The 21,786-nt window shown below is 35.8% G+C and overlaps 1 protein-coding gene across 1 annotated transcript in view; it reads left to right on the top strand.

Annotated features, from left to right (window-relative positions):
- DARS1 (aspartyl-tRNA synthetase 1) overlaps positions 1–21,786 on the top strand; it is a 62,843-nt gene that overhangs the window by 22,009 nt on the left and 19,048 nt on the right. Inside the window, exon 5 of the mRNA XM_058548888.1 lies at positions 19,118–19,220. Coding sequence (XP_058404871.1) covers positions 19,118–19,220 — 103 coding nt within the window. The remainder of the gene's footprint in view (positions 1–19,117; positions 19,221–21,786) is intronic.

The following is a 21,786-nucleotide window of genomic DNA, read 5'->3' as shown; positions in this document are numbered from 1 at the left end:
AAAGAGAGAATTCTAGTCTAAAAATATTTTGAAAATCCCACTTACCCTTAATATTCACTAAGAGGTGTTCTTCTGACAAGAGGATGGTCAATTCATTTGATGTCTTTAGAAGTAGACACGTTAAAGTAGTCTACAAATAGTTATTTGTTGTCATTTTGTTTTTTCTCAGAAACTCCCAGGAGTTGACTCACAGCAATTGACCATATCAGATGTCAAACAAAGCTTACTAGCTAGAAGAGCTACTTGCAAATGGTCTCCCAAACAGAACTTAGTTCACTAATACCTTATAATATATAAGGAAAGAAAGGCTTTCATCTAAATGGGATAGTGTAAGGGTGATCTTTCTTTTAGAGAAGGGAAAAATGTAGATAATTTAGCCTGGATTTCATAATCCTGAGGTGGAAACTCAGTCAAGATCTAATCTATTTCAGGCTTAACAATTAAGTTGTGACTTGAATTTTTTTTTTAAAGCAAAGAACATGTAGCTATTTTTAGTCCCTTTTTAAAAAACTGCACTTCATTTAATTAGTAATGTGTAGGAAAAGATGGTTTCATAATAGAGCTGTTGCAAATTATAAAGCCTTTGAGTGGTTATATGCAAGTGAATGGAGCCAATTTTATACAATAGACTTAACGTGTGGTACTTAGGTTATAATTATTTAACTTTTGGCACTACTCATATGTTAAGGTATCTAGCCTGAGTAAGAGTAAATGTGTTAATAGCTTTTGCTACCTTGTGGACAAGGAAAATTATCATGACTAAGACTCTGCTGAAAAATGATGTGTTTTTAATTTTTGTGTTTGGTTGATAAGATAATTTTCTTAGGAACATGATTTCATGCTCCTGATAGGTTAGTCAGCTTGTCTTTTTTATGTGATTTTAGACTAAAGTAGTTCAGAAATCCTGATCTTTCTTGATGATAGAAGTCTAAGGCCCCTATCCTTTCTGACAGAAAGCCAGTAGTATGATCTTACATTCAAGGTACTGATTTTTAAAGAAGAAAATCAAGAACAGAAAAACTTTACTTTGAAAATTACCAGCTCTTTTCATGAATAATAATAAATCGAGTGAAGTTGTAAATTCTAAAGAACTTTCAGAACTTATTTAGGAAAGATGTGTTGGTTTTTTTCTTTATCCTTCAAAATCTTTTTCCTAAAAATTATCTTTCCTGGCTAGGCTTAACATAAACTCTGTGTTTTATTTAAAACGGGTGTGCTTGGCTCCATTGTGAAAACAAAGATTAAGGTAGCTTTCATACATTTATCTTTGAGATCATTTGCTCTGGCAGTGCTGTTTAAGGTGGCACTTCTATAAAACAAGAATCTCAAGTGTAAGGTGATCGTTAAATCCTAAATAACAATAAAAAGCAGTTCCTCTATTTGATATTAACAGGTGAAAAATAAGAATTTTTTTAATCTGCTGTGATCTATTTGCTTATTATTGTTATACCATACTGCAAAAACCTTAACTTAAGCTCACATGGACTTGCTGTGTTTTTAAGTATGAAGGATAATCCAATTTTCAGATATGGCACCAGAATGAAAGTAATACTATAATTATTTACTGAAGTTTTGAAAAACATTTGAGAATAAAGTCTTCTATTAGTCTCTTCAAATGAGTTTTCTAAGGTATTTGGCTTCAAAAATTTTTTGTCTCTTTTTGATGATGTTCTTTATAATTTCTGCCACATGTTAGTTGGGTTAGAACAAAATAGTCCAATCATTTATTAAACTAATATTTACTAATGGGCCGGCCCCGTGGCTTAGCGGTTGGGTGCTCGCGCTCCGCTGCTGGCGGCCCGGGTTCGGATCCCGGGTGAGCACCGACGCACCACTTCTCCGGCCATGCTGAGGCCACGTCCCACATACAGCAACTAGAATGGATGTGCAACTACAACATACAACTATCTGCTGGGGCTTTGGGGGAAAAATAAATAAATAAAATCTTTAAAAAAAAAAAAACTAATATTTACTGAGAGATACAGACTCTTCCTGTTCCCTTCTTCAGTCCTTACTTGCCATAAGTTTCTTTTTAAAAAAGTGTTGTTTTTATCTAAAATCTTTAATAGCTTCCTATTTCCAACCATGTCCATTATTACCACTAAAGAGAACCCATATAGTAGTTTGAGGACCACTGGTCTATGCCATATTGAGTAGTGCTTAATTCTTACCAAGCTTATTTTGAACTTAAAATTCTTGGGGTTTTGGTGAAGAAAAATGAGTTCACAAAATAAGTCATCATAGAACTACTAAGTTAAACCTTTAATTTTTATGAAGCGCCAGTGGGCAGCTGGGTGTAATAGAGGGCCAGAGAGCCCAGAGACTTGGCTCCCCACTAACTAGCCACATGACTTCATAAATTGTTTACTGTATGCTAGTCTTACTTCATTCTTTAGAGCTAAGACCCTTCTTTAAACATCTTTATTTCTACTTACCTGAGAAATATAAAAGTCTGAGATTCAGTGTGGTTCTAATTCACTGCTGTTGAAAGAAGTTACTTGACATGTAATCCAAGCTTGTACCTGCCTTAGAATTGGAATTAGATTTTTATTATCAAAAGCTGGTTTCTTGGGGCCGGCCCAGTGGCGTAGTGGTTAAGTTCACACACTCCACTTCAGCGGCCTGGGGTTCGCAGGTTCAGATACCGGGTGCGGACCCACACACCACTTATCAAACCATGCCGTGGCAGGTGTCCCACATGTAAAGTAGAGGAAGATGGGCACAGATGTTAGCCCAGGGCCAATCTTCCTCAGCAAAAAGAGGATTAACATTGGATGTTAGCTCAGGGCTAATCTTCCTCACCAAAAAAAAAAAAAAAAAAAAAAACCTGGTTTCTTATTTTTTAAAATGCTTACATAATTTCTGTTTTTTGCATGCTGTTTTAAGTGGCAAATATATGGTTTTTCATGTTTGGGCATTTTGAATTCTTCTCCTCAATGAATTGTACATGTAATTTACATCATTGAAGCATTTTGTGTTGGTACATTACTCAAAAAACTAGTGCGTAGCAACTTTATAGCCTGTCCTCTTTTCTAACTAATCTATTACACCTTTCCCAAGATTTAAAAATTATTCGTTTAGGGCCAGCCCCGTGGCTTAGCAGTTAAGTGCGCGCGCTCTGCTACTGGCGGCCCGGGTTCAGATCCCGGGTGCGCACCGACGCACCGCTTCTGCGGCCATGCTGAGGCTGCGTCCCACATACAGCAACTAGAAGGATGTGCAACTATGACATACAACTATCTACTGGAGCTTTGGGGAAAAAAAACAAGGAGGATTGGCAATAGGTGTTAGCTCAGAGCCAGTCTTCCTTCGCAAAAAGAGGAGGATTAGCATGGATGTTAGCTCAGGGCTCATCTTCCTCACAAAAAAAAAAAAAATTATTAGTTTGAATGTGAGTGGTTGTGTACATCTGTGGAGCACATTTCTCATTGAGTATAGTAAGATTCAACAAATTATTTCTGACCACAAGAAAGCTAACAAATTTTTGCCAGTTTTGCTGAAAACCTTTAATACTCAAGTTTCTGTAAGTGTTAAAATTTTAATAATTAGTTTTTGTTGATATTAGAATATGTAAATATGCAGAGAGAAATGCTTAAAATAGTGTCTTTTTCACCATTATTGATCTTTTGGGGGGGGCTAGAAGGAGTTAAATAGAATAAAATGGGAATAGTTTTGAAAAATATGAACCGATCACCACCTAAAATTATAATTTTGGTCATCACCTAGCTTTAACTAACTTCCAAGTTTATCTCTACTATTTACAAGTAACAATTAGCATATATCAAATATAGGATTTCTTACATATTATAGGCCTTTACTGTGACGGTCTAGCATAATAAAGCACTTAGAGGGGCTTAAGTCTGTAGTACTTAAAATGATGTGAAATAAAAGGTAAAAACCACTATTCATACAAAGGTTATGTTGCTAACCTTCCATTATCTTGGGTATATTGGGTACATTATATGAATAATGATGGGATAGTCTTCAGTGACCTCTGTAACAGGTGCCATGTATATTTTAGATGAAAGACCATGGAAAAAAGCCCCCCCCCCCACATACACACCTAGACTTTTATTGCGTGTGAAATATTTTTAATATTTAAGAAACTTAATCTACAATTAAAATTCAGTATAATGACTACCCTTGCTTTGTCTTGCCAAGCTTTCCAGTGTCTAGCATGAATCTTTATACTTTTTGGGGTGCACTGGTCACTAGCAGCTTCCCTATCAGATATACAGGGGAAATAACAAAATAGCAGGTTTGCTTATGATATAACAATAGCAGCAGTAATAGCTAACTATTACTATACACTAAATATGGAGCTGAGAAGTGCCATACTTGCATTTTCTCCCTTGATCCTCACAGCAGCACCGCGAGGTATAGATACTATTTTGTCCTTTTGTTTGTTTTTGGGGTTTTTTTTGGTCTATTTGTTTTTACAAATGAGGAAATTGAGATTTAAGATACAAAGTGTTTTGACTAAGGTCTCTTTGACTCTAGGGCTCACACTTCTCTAGTCTGTGTCATCCTGCCTCTCTGAGACAGTATAATGATATTAGTTCAAAGCCCTCCACAGTATAGCTCACTGAGAATACAACCTTAATGTCATTAAAGTATGTTGATAACTGGGAAAGGGAAGCCCTATTTCTTTCTGCCTCAAAAGTATCTTTTCTAGAATGTGCAGTTTATTCTGGTCTATATCCTCAAGGAGTATATAGCTAGTTTGTTTCTCCAGGGCAATAATGACTTTTAGATACTGCCCCTGAGTTATTGAGAACCAAAACTGGTGAAAAATAATAATTTTGGTTTAAAAAGTATAACTGATTATAAAGAAATAAAAAAGATTATGTTGAGTCGTAAATTGATGCTAGAAACAGTACCAAAGGAGGAATTAAAAATTTTTCTAACCATTGGTAATACTAATGAACTTTGTCTCCTCTGCTATAGAGGAGTAGTTGCCTTCCTAAGGAATCACCCCATTGTTAAAAAGCATGCTATAGAAACAGTGGGGAGAAAGGTAGTTAGAAAATAGAGTTTCATGTTTGCAAAGATAGTTATTTTTCTTGAATAATTTTAATGTAAATATATTTGATAGCTATAATTATAAACATGAAACCTAAAACTTACTAGACAAATTTAATAATTGCATCTACTTTTGCTGTCTTCTGCCTTTTTTTCTTATCATCAGCACTGCCACACTGTGCATTTTACACTTCTTATCACTCCATTGTGAGAAGTAAAACACAAAGTCACTGAACAGAGCAGCTGCATGGTATATGCAACTGATGTGGAAAATAACACCACAGACTCAGAATTTAAAATAAGAGTTTGTCCTTTACTAAGATTCTAGATGCAAGAAGGAAATGAGAGTTTGGCTAGGTAACTAATGCTGTTCCTTAACACATCAGGCTCTTTGTTTATACACTTGTACAAACTAAAATCCTCTCCTAGAATTGCTCTGTTGTAGGCAAGGGAGGAGATCTTGGGGCATTCAGGTATAAGTGTCCTTTTGGGTTAACTTTTTATAGAGTGGTGCTAATATTTATTCATTTCTGCTGTATTATAACACATACATTCCTAAAAATCACTGTGCTATGCAAAATTATGCAATAAAAACCTGAGGGTTTGTGTAGAAAATAGGTTAATAGCACAACAGTCAAAAACTTCATCAGCGACATAGTTTTATAAAAAAGAATCTAATTTTTAAAAAAATATAGGTAGAATAGTTTTATATATGTTGAAGGTTGAGAAATACATAAATACTACAATAAATATCAAACTTTTAGACAAAAAGACATGCTGTTTCCTTGTGGAAGTGGGCGTTAAAAGAGTTTCAGCTTGTAAATTATTGTGAAGTGGTGGAAGGAAGGCTGTCTGAAATCAAGAGGAAAGTTAGACCACCAGATGTGGATAGATGTGGCATATAACACAGGTAGATGTTTGAGCTGTGTTTTATGTATACCTCCGTGGCTGAGTTCACCTGAGTACAGTTGTCTCCATTGATCTAGTGTTTCTCACTGATGAACTCTGTCATAGGCAAACACAAAATTCTCATTATACTCAGATTGATCCCTAATACATCAATTGTGTTGGAATTAATTCACATTTTCAAAATAAGTGTTATAGCAAAACTGACTATACTCTTAAAAGAGATAACGTTGTTTGCCCAGTGAGTGGGTAAAAATGTAAGTCTTATCTGTTTGCTTATGTGTGGGAGTGAGGAAAAGAAAGAAGTAGAAAATGACTTGAACATTTTTAGTTTGAGAAACTATGTGGGAAGGACACCATCAGTCTAGAGTAAATTCCTAGGATGAGCTGGAACTAAACACAAACCACTCTCTGGAGCTAGGATAGGCTCACTTTCTCTTAGAGCACTTGGCCAGATGAACAGTGGATACTGCACAGGGGTGGGGCTCTGTGAGCAATGAAGAAAGGGAGAGTGGGTTTGGATAGGCAGCCAGCAGTATCTCCTAAGCTTATCTCTAGAGTAATTTGGAGAGAAGTTCCAGCCTTTTGAGTTCATGAAAAGCCCAAAGACTGAAACAAGTTGTTTTACTGAAAACCATTTTATTTTTCTGGCTGATAGTATTCTTCTCCTCCCTTTCCAAGTCATCCTCTCATTCTAAATATTTTCAAGTGTCCAGTGGAACACCTTGACCTTGAAATTCTTACTTTTCTCCACTATCTTCACCATTATTTCATTTTAACAACTCCTGAGGCCACAGCTTGGATTTTACCCCTCAGAACTTCATTTTAAATTCCAGTGGCCATTCTCTATAATTTCCACTGTTCTGCCTCTCCCATGCCTCCAATCTTCTGTTGGACCTCATCAAGACTTCTAGTCTTTTTATCAATCTCTCCATTTTCTCCTAGTTTTTTCTGTCCCCTTTTGACCTCACACAACCCCAGTTCCATCCCTAGAACTACTCGCACTGCATCCTTATTCACTGTACCCTATTTGTTTCTCTTGCCCTACAAATCCCCTACAGACTCCCTGCCCCATAGACTCCTGATCTCATAATCTATCACCAAGGTTAAAGAGCGGGTTGTGTATTTGTGACGCAACAATTGTTTTTTATTCTTCAGTGGGCCCAGTAGAATATATTCTACTTTACAATGAAGATAGAGGTTTATAGGCTGCTTCTATTTTCATTATTTCACTGAACTCTTCAGGATCTCATTCCTCTTTGTCCCTTAGTTTCTTAAGTATAATTATAATTAGAAAAGAAAAATTTAGAAAACACTGTGAGTTCCATTGCTTAATGTATTATCAGCCCACTATTATGATTAAAAACAGCACATGAACAATAACATATAAATTCTGGGGGATTTTCTTATTTAAATAAAGCAAAAATCCTTACTTACAGATGTTTTTAGCTTACTTCAGAAATTTGAGGACAAGTGAAGCATGAGGTAATTCAAGTGAATATTTAGTAACACATTCACTTTGGGAAGCTAGCAGCTTAGCGAGCCAACTAACCGTTCTGCTAGAATCTTCGGTTTGGAAAATAGCATCGGTAGAAATATGTCCATGAGAAAAAGGCCATTTCTAATCCTCATTTAATTTTCATTCTGTCTTAGATCAATTTTAATATATGAAATAATCGTAATTATCTTTAGTACTAGGGGAGTGCCTAAGAACTATTTGTTCTCAAGGTGTTTCCATTTTAAATAGTGCTATCCTAAGATACTGGACATTTAAAATGTGAACTCCTATGCAGCAAAGTGGGACAAATAATGGTATTTATGTTAATTCAGTGAGGCTCTACATTTAAGTCTATTCCCTCTGGCCATATACCAGGTGGAAAAAAGCAAGGACTCCACTATTAAAAATATGAAATCAGATAGTTCCAGCTGGGGTTTCCTAATCATTTAAGAGGGAAAATATGAGGTCACTTTTAATATCCTAAGTAGAGAACTATCTTAGCATTTACTTTCGATATTGAATCTAAGGTGCTTATCTTTGCCTTACTGGCGAGATGGTACCGCTAGCAGTCTCTAGCTTTTGAATATTTTCCTTAAGAGCAGCATTGGCTCTTAATATGGGGTCAGTGGTTTTCCCCAAATTATCTTTCCTAGGAATATTCAATTCATCAATATACTAATCCGAAAAATTGACTCACTAATTGGATTGAAGTGCCACAGGACTCTTCAACACATTATTTTAATCAATTTGTTGGAAAAATCAATTTTCTCATGGTTGAATGCATATAAAAATGAAGCAACTAAATGAGTTACCTAGGAAGGTTGGCACATCTCATTCCCTAGAGATCTTTAAGAACAGGGTCTTAATTGTGTATCAGAAATGGTTTGAGGTCTTTAAATGAAATTCGCCTGGAAGCAGGAAGATGGGATGCCTGTCCAGGCCTGTGTTTCTGGATCCCGATCTTATGTTGACATTAATGTTCTAATATTTACAGCTGGTGTTTAAGTTGAGGAAAGAAGTCATCCCTTTTTTTCTTTTTAGAATTATTTTTTATTTAGTGCCATTGTAAAGTAATGAACAGAGTAGTCTGTGTTACTTATGGTTGAGTCTTGTAAAGACAAATTTTTTTAAAAGTTTGTTGTTAAGGACTACAGTGAATGTAAACACAAGGTTTTTTTGTGTGTGTGTGAGGAAGATCAGCCCTGAGCTAACATCCATACTAATCCTCCTCTTTTTGCTGAGGAAGACTGGCTCTGAGCTAACATCTATTGCCAGTCTTCCTCCTTTCCTCCCCCCGCAAAGCCCCAGTAGATAGTTGTGTGTCATAGTTGCACAGCCTTCTAGTTGCTGTATGTGGGACGCGGCCTCAGCATGGCCGGAGAAGTGGTGCGTTGGTGCGCGCCCGGGATCCGAACCTGGGCCGCCAGTAGCGGAGTGCGAGCACTTAACCACTAAGCCATGGGGCTGGCCCCTAAACACAGGTTTTTAAAGTTTAAAGCTAAAGTTATAGGGACTACTGTAAAGGGCTACAGTTAATTTGAGTATCAGTTGTTAAAATTAAAAATTATATTTTGCTATTTGTTCTTATGTAACACCTCTCCCCCCCACAGCATAGAGATGTTTGGATTCTGAAAAAAAGGCTTATTCAGACTGTTATTTGTAGGCATATATATTTTATTTTATTTTTCTTCGTATTAGTCATTGTGGTTAAGTGATTTATTGGTAGCTGGTGAGTCACAAGTATGTTTCTCATTCTCTGATGAGTCACCTAGCTGCACACAAGTTTGTTTATTTTCTTTCCTTTCTAGATCTTTCACCTAAAAATAAGTATTTTACTTAGTTGGTAGGTTAGAATTTCAGTTTGCTCCATTAACTTTTAAAACTGTAAAATATCAAAGTAATACTCAGAAGTCTCGTTGACTTAGAAAACTTTTATTTAGCACCTGCTCTGGTCCATGCACTGTGCTGGGCTTGGTTATACAATGACACATATATCTTATAAGGATCTTAATTTGGAGAGAGGGCAAAAAGAGATATACAGCTGCATGCAGAGACATGTTACAGGTGCTGTGGTGGAAGTATATGTATATATCTACAGTTGAGGCCCAGAGGAGGTGGGCAGCTGGGTACCCCTTTAGCATCACGTGGAGAAGTCGGTGAACGTAGGCTAGATCATTATACTGTTGTGGATTGCAACTCTGAACAACTGTATCTAGATGGTTTATACTTAAGCTAGAATGAGGTACTTATCTATTGGAGGAGAAACAGAACTTCTGTATTTGGCTCTATCCAGTTCAATATTTGTATTGAAAACTTTGATAAAGATGTGCTTTAAAAGTAGGTCTAAAATCTGGTGTCAAAAATTCCCAGTTTATGGGATTAATTCTTCTAAGTTAAATATAACTTTAAGTAATAACTTTATTGTTTTATACAAAGATTCTGATGAATTTCTATTGAGGCTGGCAGCAACATCAGGATGCCAGGTTGCATCAGCGTTACTGGAGAAGGTAGCACGATTCTTGGGCATTTTGAAAACTATTTGTGAAGAGCTTATTATTTCTAGTTTCCTTCAGGTAGACTATAAAGGAATCTGGCAGCTCGTGAGCTTCTAAGAATGAGGCTGTATTATTTCAGAGTGAGCTGCTGATGCATTCTGGAGTATTTAAAATTTGGTGCTAATTTGTGAGTATGTAACAGAACTGTATAGTGTGATAATCAGTACATGATCTTACTAGGTGTGATCTTCGGCTAATTACTTGACCTTTTAGAGTCTCAGGTTTCTCAGCTGTAATGGTAGTAATACCTACCTTGTTGGCCTTTGTGAAGTTTAAGTGAGATGGTATATGTGGAAAGCACTTCACACAGGAACTGGAACATAAAAGAAAATTGCTAAGTGATATGGGAATAATAATACTTTAGGTGTTTATATATATTAAGATCAGTTTCATTTGAGCTGTAAAAATAAAACTGTGCTTCTTCAACATTAAAATAATACAGAGAAGATGAACAAAACTACTATAGTGGGATGACATAAAATTTATGAAGCTTTCCATATTTTTTGCAAATGAGAAAAAATGTAGAGGGGTATAGACCAAATAGTAAACAGGGATTATAGGAAGAGGGGGTTGGATATCTGATAGGGAACTTAAACTTCTAAATTTACATCTTTATTTAACATTGGAATTCCTTTTTTTTTTTTTTTAATTTTTTGTTTATTGCAGTAACATTGGTTTATAACATTGTATAAATTTCAGGTGTACATCATTATACTTCTATTTCTGCATAGATTACGTCATGTTCACCACCCAAATACTACTTACAACCCATCACCACATACATGTGCCTAATTATCCCTTTCGCCCTCCTCCCTCCCCCCTTCCCCTCTGGTAACCACCAATCCAGTCTCTGTCTCTATGTGTGTGTGTGTTTGTTGTTATTATCTACTACTTAATGAGGGAAATCATACGGTATTTGACCTTCTCCCTCTGACTTATTTCACTTTGCATAATACCCTCAGTGTCCATCCATGGTGTCACAAATGGCTGGATTTCATTGTTTCTTATGGCTGAGTAGTATTCCATTGTGTATATATACCACATCTTCTTGATCCATTCGTCCGTTGATGGGCACTTAGGTTGCTTCCAAGTCTTGGCTATTGTGAATAACACTGCAGTGAACACAGGGGTGCATCTATCTTTACACATTGGTGTTTAACATTGAATTCTTAATAAATAAGTATACTCTTTTATAATAAAAAATAAGTTTTTGAAACAATGTTTAAAAATATTGTTTCACAAATAACTTAAAAACGTAAGCGCAAACCCTGCCATTTCCCATCCCTCACTGGTGAAGGGCAGTGTGAATTGGAGGTCATTCTTCTTCGTTCTCCAAGAGGACTTGGCAGAGTCAGCACCTCACACTGGGACCCAGTGATGAGAGATGGATGAAGTACTTCTTTCCCAGGTCTATTTCTCTCCTATTTATATGCAAGATGGTGATTTCTTTGACTAGAGTCATGTGCTGTTAAATATTTTTTCACCTATCTACTATACAGAAATGATACTTGCACCAATGGCCTACAAATCACCTATTCCAACAGACTTTTCTCAGTCTTTATGATTCTTGTGCTCTACCCAGTGGTCTCCAAAGTGTCATTTGCTTAAGATTACGCATTGAGGAAAAGAAAATAATTAAACTTTTATTTCTTTTCCTTTCTTCCTTTCTTTTTTTATATAAAAGAGTAAGAAAGAATTGGGTTTTTCTAATTATCTATAGTTAATTTATAGATAAACATTGGGCCTGTCAGTTGGATTGCATGTCAGGTCACATGTCACCTATAGTATGTGAGCTCTCTGAAAGAAGGCTCTGGAATTCCAGGATTGCAAAGGACCTAACTGGTAGCCTAACACTGGTTCACTTGCAGCATATTATAACCAATTGCAGCTAACTGCGCCTGGTTAACTGGTTTTGGGGGATTATATTTATTAAAATAATAAGCTGACCCTCAGAAAATGGATAGGTGGCTTGGAAGGATTTCTACCAAGAGACCATAGATTAAGGCTAAAACTTAAAATGTAAGCACAAACGAGAAAATGTTAATGCTGACACTTCTACTCATAGCATGAGATCTTTGTGTCAGCCACATTATGAAGCTTTTTTTTTTTTTTAATGATGATCTAATCAGATCTGACAAGATATCAGTACTCCTCTAATTAGAAATTATTAGGAAGACTATGTGAAGTATGGATTTGTATTCACTAATGTTAATTATGAACCTCATCCCAAGTTTATATTTGTCTAAAGGTAATACCTACATTTAGTATTACATGTATATATATGATTTAAAAATAAGTAAAATATATATGTATTGGGGTACATACACAATTTTTTTTACTGGTAGAGTAAATCAAATTATTAAAAATGTTTGGAGACAGCTACTCAACCCAATAGTTGGTATATTAACTATCTATATTAACCCCATATATAAGGTTAAATCTATCTATATTAACCCTGTATTTGATATATTAACTAGTCTCTCCCTTTTAAAACACCTAACTTCCTTGAATCTCTAATGCCATTCTCTTTAGATTTTTTTTTTTTTTTTTTTTTTGGTCTCCTCTCCTCCCCTACTCAGAGTTCTATCATGGTCTTTAGCATTTCTGAAGGATGGTAAATAGTAGATGAAAATGAGATTGACCTCCCAAAAAACTGATTTGTGTGATAAAACCAAGAAGTCATTCCAGATAAGTTCTTTTAAGATTGTTTTAGGCATGGCTGATTTTGAAATGTGTTTATAGCCCCTACCTCCTTCCCAGGAGCAGTCACTGTAAAGAGGACAATATTCACTTGAATGGATAAATTCTGCTGTGTTTGATAAGAAATCAACCCTAATATTTCAGTCAAATTTTATATATCTGTTTTTTTAAAAATCTCTTTACAATGCATAATACACATTGTAGGTTTATAGTGTGTAAGTGATAAAGTACAAATAAACTTACTTACTTCAGAGTCCTTTTCTTTTTGCTGGGGAAGATTTGCCCTGAGCTAACATCTGTTGCCAATCTTCCTCTTTTTCTATGTGAGCCGCTGCCACAGCATGGCCACTGACAGATGAGTGATGTAGGTCTGTGCCTGGGAACTGAACCTGGGCCACTAAAGTGGAGCACGCCAAACTTAACCACTAGGCCACCATGGCTGGCCCATTCAGAGTCCTTTATTATGATCAGATCATAATAGCTTTGAACTCAAGGATTTTTTTTTTTAATTTCATAACTTTCTTAAGCTTAAGATTGTGTTAGTCAGCTGTTGCAAAAAAACTACTGTGTAACAAACCACCTCAGAACTCAGTAGCATGACAGTACTACCCAAAGCAATCTATAGATTCAGTACAGTCTCTGTCAAAATCCCAATGGCATTTTTTTTTTTTTGCAGAAACAGAAAAATCCATCCTAAAGTTCATGTGGAATCTCAAGGGACCCCAAATAGCCAAAACAATCTTGAAAAAGAAGAACAAAGTTTAGGACTCACACTTCCTGATTTCAAAACTTACTACAAAGCTACAGTAATCAAAATAATGTTGTACTAGCATAAGACTAGACATAAAGACCAATGGAATAGAGTAGAGAGCCCAGGAATAAACCTTGGTGTATATCACCAATTGATTTGCAACAAGGGTGCCAAGAACATTCAGTGGGGAAAGGACAGTCTTTTCAACAAATAGTGCTGGGAAAACTGTATGTCCACATGCCAAAGACCTTACCTTACACCATATATAAAAATTAACTCAGAATGGATCAATGACCTAAATATAACAACTATAAAACTCTTAGAAGAAAACATAGGCCAAAAGCTTCATGACATTGGATTTAGCAGTGATTTCTTGGATATAATACCAAAAGCACAGGTGACAAAAGAAAAACTAGATTAGTTGGATTTCATCATTAAAACTTTTGTGCACCAAAGGGAACTATCAAGAGAGTGATAAGACAGCCCACAGAATGGGAGAAAATATTTGCAAATCATATATCTGATAAAGGATTAATAGCCAGAATAGATAAAGAACTCCTATAACTTACAATAGCAACAACTTACAAAAACCCGATTCCAGAATAGGCAAAGGACTTGAATACACATTTTTCCAAAGAAGATATACAGATGGCCAATAAGCACATGAAAAGATGCTCAATGTCACTAGTCGTTAGGGAAATGCACATCAGACCACAATGAGATACCACTTCATACCCGTTAGGATGACTATTATGAAAAAAAAAAAAAGAAAAATAACTAGTGTTGGTAAGGATGTGGAGAAACTGGAACCCTCATCCATTGCTGGTGGGAATGTAAAATAGTATGGCTGCTGTGGAAAACAGTATGGCAGTTCCTCAAAAAGTTAAACGTAGAATTATCATATGATCCAGCAATTCCACTTCTAGATGGGTATTCAAAAGAATTGAAAGCAGGGACTCAAACAGATACTTGTACGCTATTGTTCATAGCAGCGTTCTTCACGATAACCAAAAGTTGGAAACAACCCAGATGTCCATCAACAGACGAATGGATAAACAAAATGTGGTATGTACATATAATGGAATATTATTTAGCTTTAAAAATGAAATTCTGATACATGCTATAACATGGATGAAAAAACATTATGCTAAATGAAATAAGTCAGACACAAAAGGACAAATATTATGATTCCACTTACATAACTTACCTAGAATAGTTAAATTCATAGAGACAGCAAGTAGATAGAGGTTACCAGGAGCTGGGATGGAGGGGAGTTGGGGGGAATGGGGAGTTAATTGTTTAATGGGTACAGAGTTTCTGTTTGGGATAATGAAAAAGTTCTGGAAATGGATAGTGGTAATGGTTGCTCAACATTGTGAATGCCACTGTATTGTACACTGAACAGTGGTTAAAATTGTAAATTTTATATATGGTATGTTGTACCACATTAAAAAAAAAACTTGGCTGCATACAAATAAACCTTGATTTCTTGCTTACACATCTGTGGGTCAGCTCGAGTTCGGCTCCTTTAGGCTTGTTTTGAAGCTGTGGTTTGGGTCCTGGTCTGCTTATGTTTGTCAGCTTCCTTGGACCAGCAGCTACCTGAGGCATCATCTTCTCGTGCAGAAAAGCAGGAATGCTGAAGGGCAAGTTCATCTGCACAAGCTGCAAAAACTGGCAAATGACACAAATAAGCACATTTCAAGTTTTTGCTGGCATCACATCCACTGACATCTCATTGATAAAGCAAGCAAGTCATTTGGTCAAACCCAAAGTCAAAGGGCAGAGAAGTACCTTCTGTCTACCTTGAAGCCATGGCAGAAGTGTGGATTAATGCTACTACCATAGAGCAATGAAGACTTGAGACCAATAATTCAGCGTACCACAGAGATATCTAAGAACTTTAAAATTATTTGGCAACATTAAAAAATGTTTGGCAACAATAAAGAATTACTCATTAGTACATTATTTTAGACTATGAAGTTTACTTCCTTCAAGTATTGAAACTCTTGACAATTTTAACAGAATCCTTCAAGTCTATTTTCTACATTCTCCCTTTTTAACTTTTTCTTAATGACAGAGGGCCATTATCATGAACATCTATTGCTGTGCTAGGTTATAATGTGGTTCTTTGCCACTTCCCTGTTTTTGTTTGTTTTGTTTTTTATATATACTCTTCAGCAGTCAAAACTGTTAGTACAACAGTTATGCCTACTTCTAATAGTTCCACCAGACTTTTGTTTTTTAGTTTATTGCTTCTTATGCCATGTAGACATGAAAACTTATAATCAAGATTGATAGAACTACAGATAATAAAAGTGTCCCTGAGGTTCTCAGTGAGGTCCTAAGTAGTAAACTGTATGGCACTCATGTTGGAAAGGTGAGATTTTATTCCTTCAGATTACTGAGTACTGTTTATTTTTCTCCCATGTTGCATGTTTTATAATTGTTTGAGTTATTCATACATTATATCATTTGCTAAAAAAAAAAACTTGATAAAGGTCAATTCAAAATATCTTTATAAAATGTTTTATATAAGAATGGTGCTTTTTACAATTTTATTTTCTAAAGACAGTTTTAAGTTAGAAGTAAACTATTAAATTGGTGGTTGACAGTTAGGATGACATCAAGTCTGTTGTGCCTATTAGGGCATTTTTAATATCAAGGCTATACTAATTCATCTTATTTGTAGAGTGATTAATTATATGTAGGGTCAAAAGGGTGGTTGGAAAGTGAAAGAGGTCTAAGACACAATGCAATGTTAGTGTGTTTTGGAAGGTGGTAGTAATAATAAAAATAGCTGACTTACCTTTTGAAAAGATGTGTTTAATTTACTTCATTCATTTCTCCTACAACAAAATAGTTCCTGGGAGTTCCTCTGCTTTCCACCATGGGTTTTTTTCCTACCGTATCCTCTGTAAAAACCCAAGGCTTTTGATTGCCTGTTAGACATAACCCTCTTTCAAAATATCGACGTAGTGGCATATTAGTTACAAAATGTAAGACTGAAACCTACAGGGTCTCTTTATGGTACCAGTCAAGCTGTAGTATATATAATATAAAGTGTGAAGCCATCAACAAACAATATTGGTTAAACTCATATTAATTAGACTTTTTCTACAAAGTGGCATTTTATCCTTCTACTGGCAGTAGGTTATTCAAGTATTCCTATCTCTCTTATATTGACTCTAATTATACACAAATACACATGAAACCCTCATATAACCTTTTACTAGTTCTAACTAGCAAGTTCTAGACTGACTCTTTTTCACAAATTTGACTCATTTTTTGTTTTAATGTTTTTTCTTCTAAATTCATTTATGTGTACAAATAAACAGGGATAGGTATATCGATATAGATATGGACGTAGATGTAGATAAGAGACCTGAGAGCTAAATCATACACCATTTAAAAAATCATGGAATGATTTTACTCACATAGCTACTCTTTTAACAGCATATAGCTGCTAGATATAATAAGGGAAATACTGAGATTGGAAGGGCAAAAACAACGAATGACAAGCATCCTCTATTATCTAGTTAATCCTATCTTCTGATTGATTCAGTAGACCAATTTGTGATAGCAGAAATTTAGCTTTGACCCTAACTTAAGAAACAGGTCAGGTTTTCAGAAATTCTTTTGTGAGTTGTTGAGTACAGGAAACAATGTGTTTAACTTGAGTTGGCTTGAAGAAGACCGTCTGATAATGGAAGGCCTCCTACTGCGTAGTCAAAGGGGGTGAGGTAAGAGAACATACCTCAGGGCAGGGACATAGTGGGAATGTAGCATGGTGGAGCTGTAGTTGGGGCAGGTCAGGTTACTCAGTGAAGCAATACACTGACCAAGAAGGAAGAGAAAACCTTCCTCATGGAAACGTGTGAGATAAGCAACAGAATTCTCACAAGGCCTGAATCCACAAGGCCTGAATCACACTGATAGGTGGCAGTCACACTGAAGAAAGATTCAGTGACACTAGATTGCCAGTATTAGAAAGCCCTTTGAACAATAAACTGAAGCCTCTTCATCACTTCAGGTTTCAGAGGAGCCTTATTTTAGTTCACCAACTACCTCTCTTACCATAATAGATTCTGAGTTTTTTCAATACACAAGAATTTAACTAGATATTAGGTGATAGCTCTAGTGCAAGAGACTTATGAGAGTGCAAGAGATGTGTGTACTGTTGTGTTTTTTTTTTTAAGGTAGGTAGTAACAGACATAAAATTCTAGGCAGTATAGCAAAGTGAAGTGAAAATTTTTCGTTCTTACTTAACTACTTTTCATCTATAATCCTCATTTTGATCCTTTTCCAACCCTGAGTAAATGTTCATTGAAATGGATTGTGGTGTTCCTTTGGATAAAATAAGCATTATTGGATTTCTGGAATCTTGTCCAAAAGCACCACAATTACTAAGGACCCAATTCCTCAGGAGAACGAATAGAATTTTTCCTATGAAAATTAAATCTTGTTGTTTTGTTTTGTTTAGATTCTGGCCGTTCATTTTGCAGGATTCTAGACAGGGACTTGAGCTATGAGAGGTTAATACAAACGTTAACTGGGGCTTGTGACATAGCAGATAAACTCAGTCCGGGACAGATGTTCCTAATACATGTTTGCCATTTCTGTTACACCAGCTGCCCTGTGTACTCCACTCTGTCTCAGTTGTCACTCTTGCATTTTTCTTCCTTTCGTCTTCTCTTTTCACCTCACTTCTGCAGCTCCAGTTACCACCTGAGAGTTTTAATTGATAGTTTTATAAACAAAGGGAGTTGCTTTGGCCAGTTGAGCCACCATGATGCTGACATCACTCTTAGAGATCTGAAAATTAAATCTTATCCTTTTCCACAAATATATGGTGACACATTCTGTCAGTACAATAATGTACATAAAAGTAAAATTGGTACATTTTGTATGGGAACCACCATTTTGAATTACACCTTTTCTCCCTTGGTTATATACTAGAGATCAAAAAACAATCAATTGGCGAGTTTAATAAGCTACTTCATAAATCTTATCTTTCAGAATTTGAGTGTCTTGTGTTCAAACTTCAAGTTTGTTATAGAATTAAACTGCCCAAGAGATGCATTTATTTTACTCTTAGTGTATATTAAGCTTCATATAGACATTCTTAAATGGGATTACACAATCCAGTTGGCTGTCTGCCATAAATCCAATGACAGTGTGTACTCAGAAACCATAGGCAATGAAGATTTAATTGCAGCACCCTATTGCCCTCTTATTACCTTGAAATCTTTTCAGTTGACCTTCTTCTATTATTTAATTCCATTAAACATCAGTAATTGCATTTATTGAAGCCGATGTTTCTCGTTATAGGAAATGCTGATCTTAGTAAATTTTAACTATAGGGAGGGAAGTATACTTTAATAAATAATTGAAAGACTTTTTCCTACTTTTCACAATTCAGTGCTTGTCCTGTTGCCTTTTTATAAAGGTATTTTATAAATGGTAACTAAATTATGGCATCTAAAAAATCATCTCTTCAAGGAATCTCACAAGGTGTGCTACATAATAGCTTATTGTAACTAGGTTAAATAGATCCGCTTTATCTCAAGTGGCTGACTGTATTAAAGAAGAGTTTAATATATTCAGCTTTACTGTTGAAACACCAAATGAGTTCTGACACCTCTGATGAGATGATTAAAGTTGGGAATTTTTTCTTTTGACAGCATCAACAAAGAGAGCATCGTAGATATAGAAGGTGTTGTGAGAAAAGTGAATCAGAAAATTGGAAGCTGTACGCAGCAAGATGTGGAGTTACATGTTCAAAAGGTAACTCTTTTTAAAATATAAAATTGTGTACAGAAATAAATTTGAGTAGTTCTTAAAACTATTCATATCAAATCTATATGTTCTTAATAATTAGAGTTGATGTAAAATATAGAGATTTATAAATTGATTACTGAATCAGTTACCTTTTGTTATATAATCAACCACCCCAATACTTAGTGACTTAAAAAAAAAAAAACGTGTATTTGCTTACAATTCTGTGCACCAGGCAATTAGGGTTGGCCCATCTGGGGTGGCTCATCTGTTCCATGTGACATGAGCTGGACTCTCTGATATTTCTGGGACATCTCTTCCTCTGGCCTCTCCTCATCCAGCAGACTAGCCCAGGCTTGTTGACATGGTGCCAGAAGGGTTCACAGCAGCAAAAGAGGGAAGCCCTAAGTGCAGGCACTTTTTAAGTTTCTGCTGGTGTCACCTTTGCTAAATATCCCATTGGTCAAAGCCAGTCACATGGAAAAACTCAGATTTAAGGGATGGATAAACAGATTCCATCTCTTGGTGGGAGGAGAGGCAACATCATTGAAAAAGGACATGTATACAGGAACAGGAGGAATTATTGCAGCCATTTTTTTAAACAATCTATCATAGTCACGTAGGGAGAAATATAAAATACATCTAAAAGCTTTATTCACTATTATGAACCTATTTTGCTGTGAACTTTCTTCTATAATTTTATTTATTTATTTATTTTTCCCCCAAAGCCCCAGTAGATAGTTGTATGTCATAGTTGCACATCCTTCTAGTTGCTGTATGTGGGATGCGGCCTCAGCATGGCTGGAGAAGCGGTGTGTCAGCGCGCATCTGGGATCTGAACCCGGGCCGCCAGCAGCGGAGCACGCGCACTTAACCTCTAAGCCACGGGGCCGGCCCTGTGAACTTTCTTCTGATGATGTACTTCTAAAGGCTGATAAATTATACTAATTCTTAATCATTACATTTCCTTATAATCATATTTCTGATATTTTACAGTATTGAGAAGTCAAAAGAGACAGTACGGTGTTGGTGTTACATTCCAGCAATAATTTCTTTTCATATAAGATTTATCCCACATCTGTTTTATTCTTAGACATAAAAACTAAAAGTGCTCATTATCATTGACTTTTAAAATACTATAAGTGAACTCACATATATTTAGTACTGTTTAAATAACCTTGCAGTTTTCAACCTGCAGTTCTCAGATCCAAGCCTAGTTTGTATTTACGGGATGCATCATTCAATTTCTTTTAAGGAGTTGTCCCTTCCCACCCTTACCTTCATGCGTGTGTGTGTACAATAGAGCAGTCAGGCAGACTGACAGATGCAGAAAGATAGACTCATACATACACACTAACTTGGGAGTAAAGTTGTATTGAACTGGAATTCATTGTCCTGGAACTCTTCAACACTTAGAAAATCTTGTATTTTTTACTGACCTAACTTGCCAAATTATTTTGTGTAAGTCTCACTTCAAACCATCTCCACCAGGAAGTCTGTAACCTAGTAGAGGCAAACCAACCTAAGGGTACGCTGACCAAGAAAAACAACCTCCTGTTTTCCAAGTAATATCTTTTTCAATACTTTAATAAATAAAATTTTAGTGACTAGACCAAGTAAATGTACTTCTAAAATATTCTAATTATCTAGCATTCAATACAACCTTAATAAATGTTAATAATAAATATAAAGCCTAAAGAGCTTACAAATTTTGCCTTAATAAAATAATTATAAAGTATTTCACAAAGCATAAAGTATTGTATACTAAATAGAATCTTATAATAAGCAATGACTCTCTCATCATTTACTTATTTATTCAGCCAGCAGTTACTGAGTATATACTTTATGCCAAACACTATGTGAAGTTCTGTGGATCAGAGTGCTTACAACCTAATGAAAGAGATGATGAATTTCTACTAGTTGTAAAAATAGAAGAGGTAGCTGTCCAGTTCTCCAACTCTGCATTGGAGATCAAGTTTCTGTTAACTCATCAAAGAGAAGCACTACAACTTGGGTATAGGAGATAGTGACAAATAATTCTATTTTACTATGAGCAAGACTGGAGTATTCTTCTGACACTTTTTCTTGGAAGTGTCTGAACTGAATGCTAAATGTGATCTACCAACTGGAAGGATATCATTTCCTTTCCTGAATTAACTAAATAAGGTCTGTTTCCCTTTTGTGCTTTAGCAGGTTTTCCAGTCATAGTTGGGAATAACTAATAAGGTAACATGTTTTTTTAAAGATAGCCAGAAAACCCTAGCTCATTCTGTATGACCTAACTGCTTGTTAGCACTAAAATGTGCAATTAGTATGAGTGAATATTGAGGGATTTTAACAGCATAAAAGAACACCCTCTGTGGCAGCTCTCCCAATGAGGAGAGCAGCAGGAAATGAGATATAACATGTTTGATGAAAGAAGGCAATGCAGGGATATTTGGAAAAAGAATGAGAAAAGGAAGGAGAGAGGTACAGCAGAGTTGGGCTGACTTTGGTCCTAGTGGTAGAAATGGCCAAATGCTGTTAACAGTAATAATAACTCATTTGTCAATGGGCACCTTCAAATGAGCAAAGT

The sequence above is a fragment of the Diceros bicornis genome, chromosome 10, assembly GCF_020826845.1.
Source record: "Diceros bicornis minor isolate mBicDic1 chromosome 10, mDicBic1.mat.cur, whole genome shotgun sequence".
In the NCBI taxonomy this organism is placed as follows: Eukaryota; Metazoa; Chordata; class Mammalia; order Perissodactyla; family Rhinocerotidae; genus Diceros; species Diceros bicornis.
The sequence above is the reverse complement of the archived record's forward strand: the minus strand, read 5'-3'. Positions and strand labels throughout refer to the sequence as shown.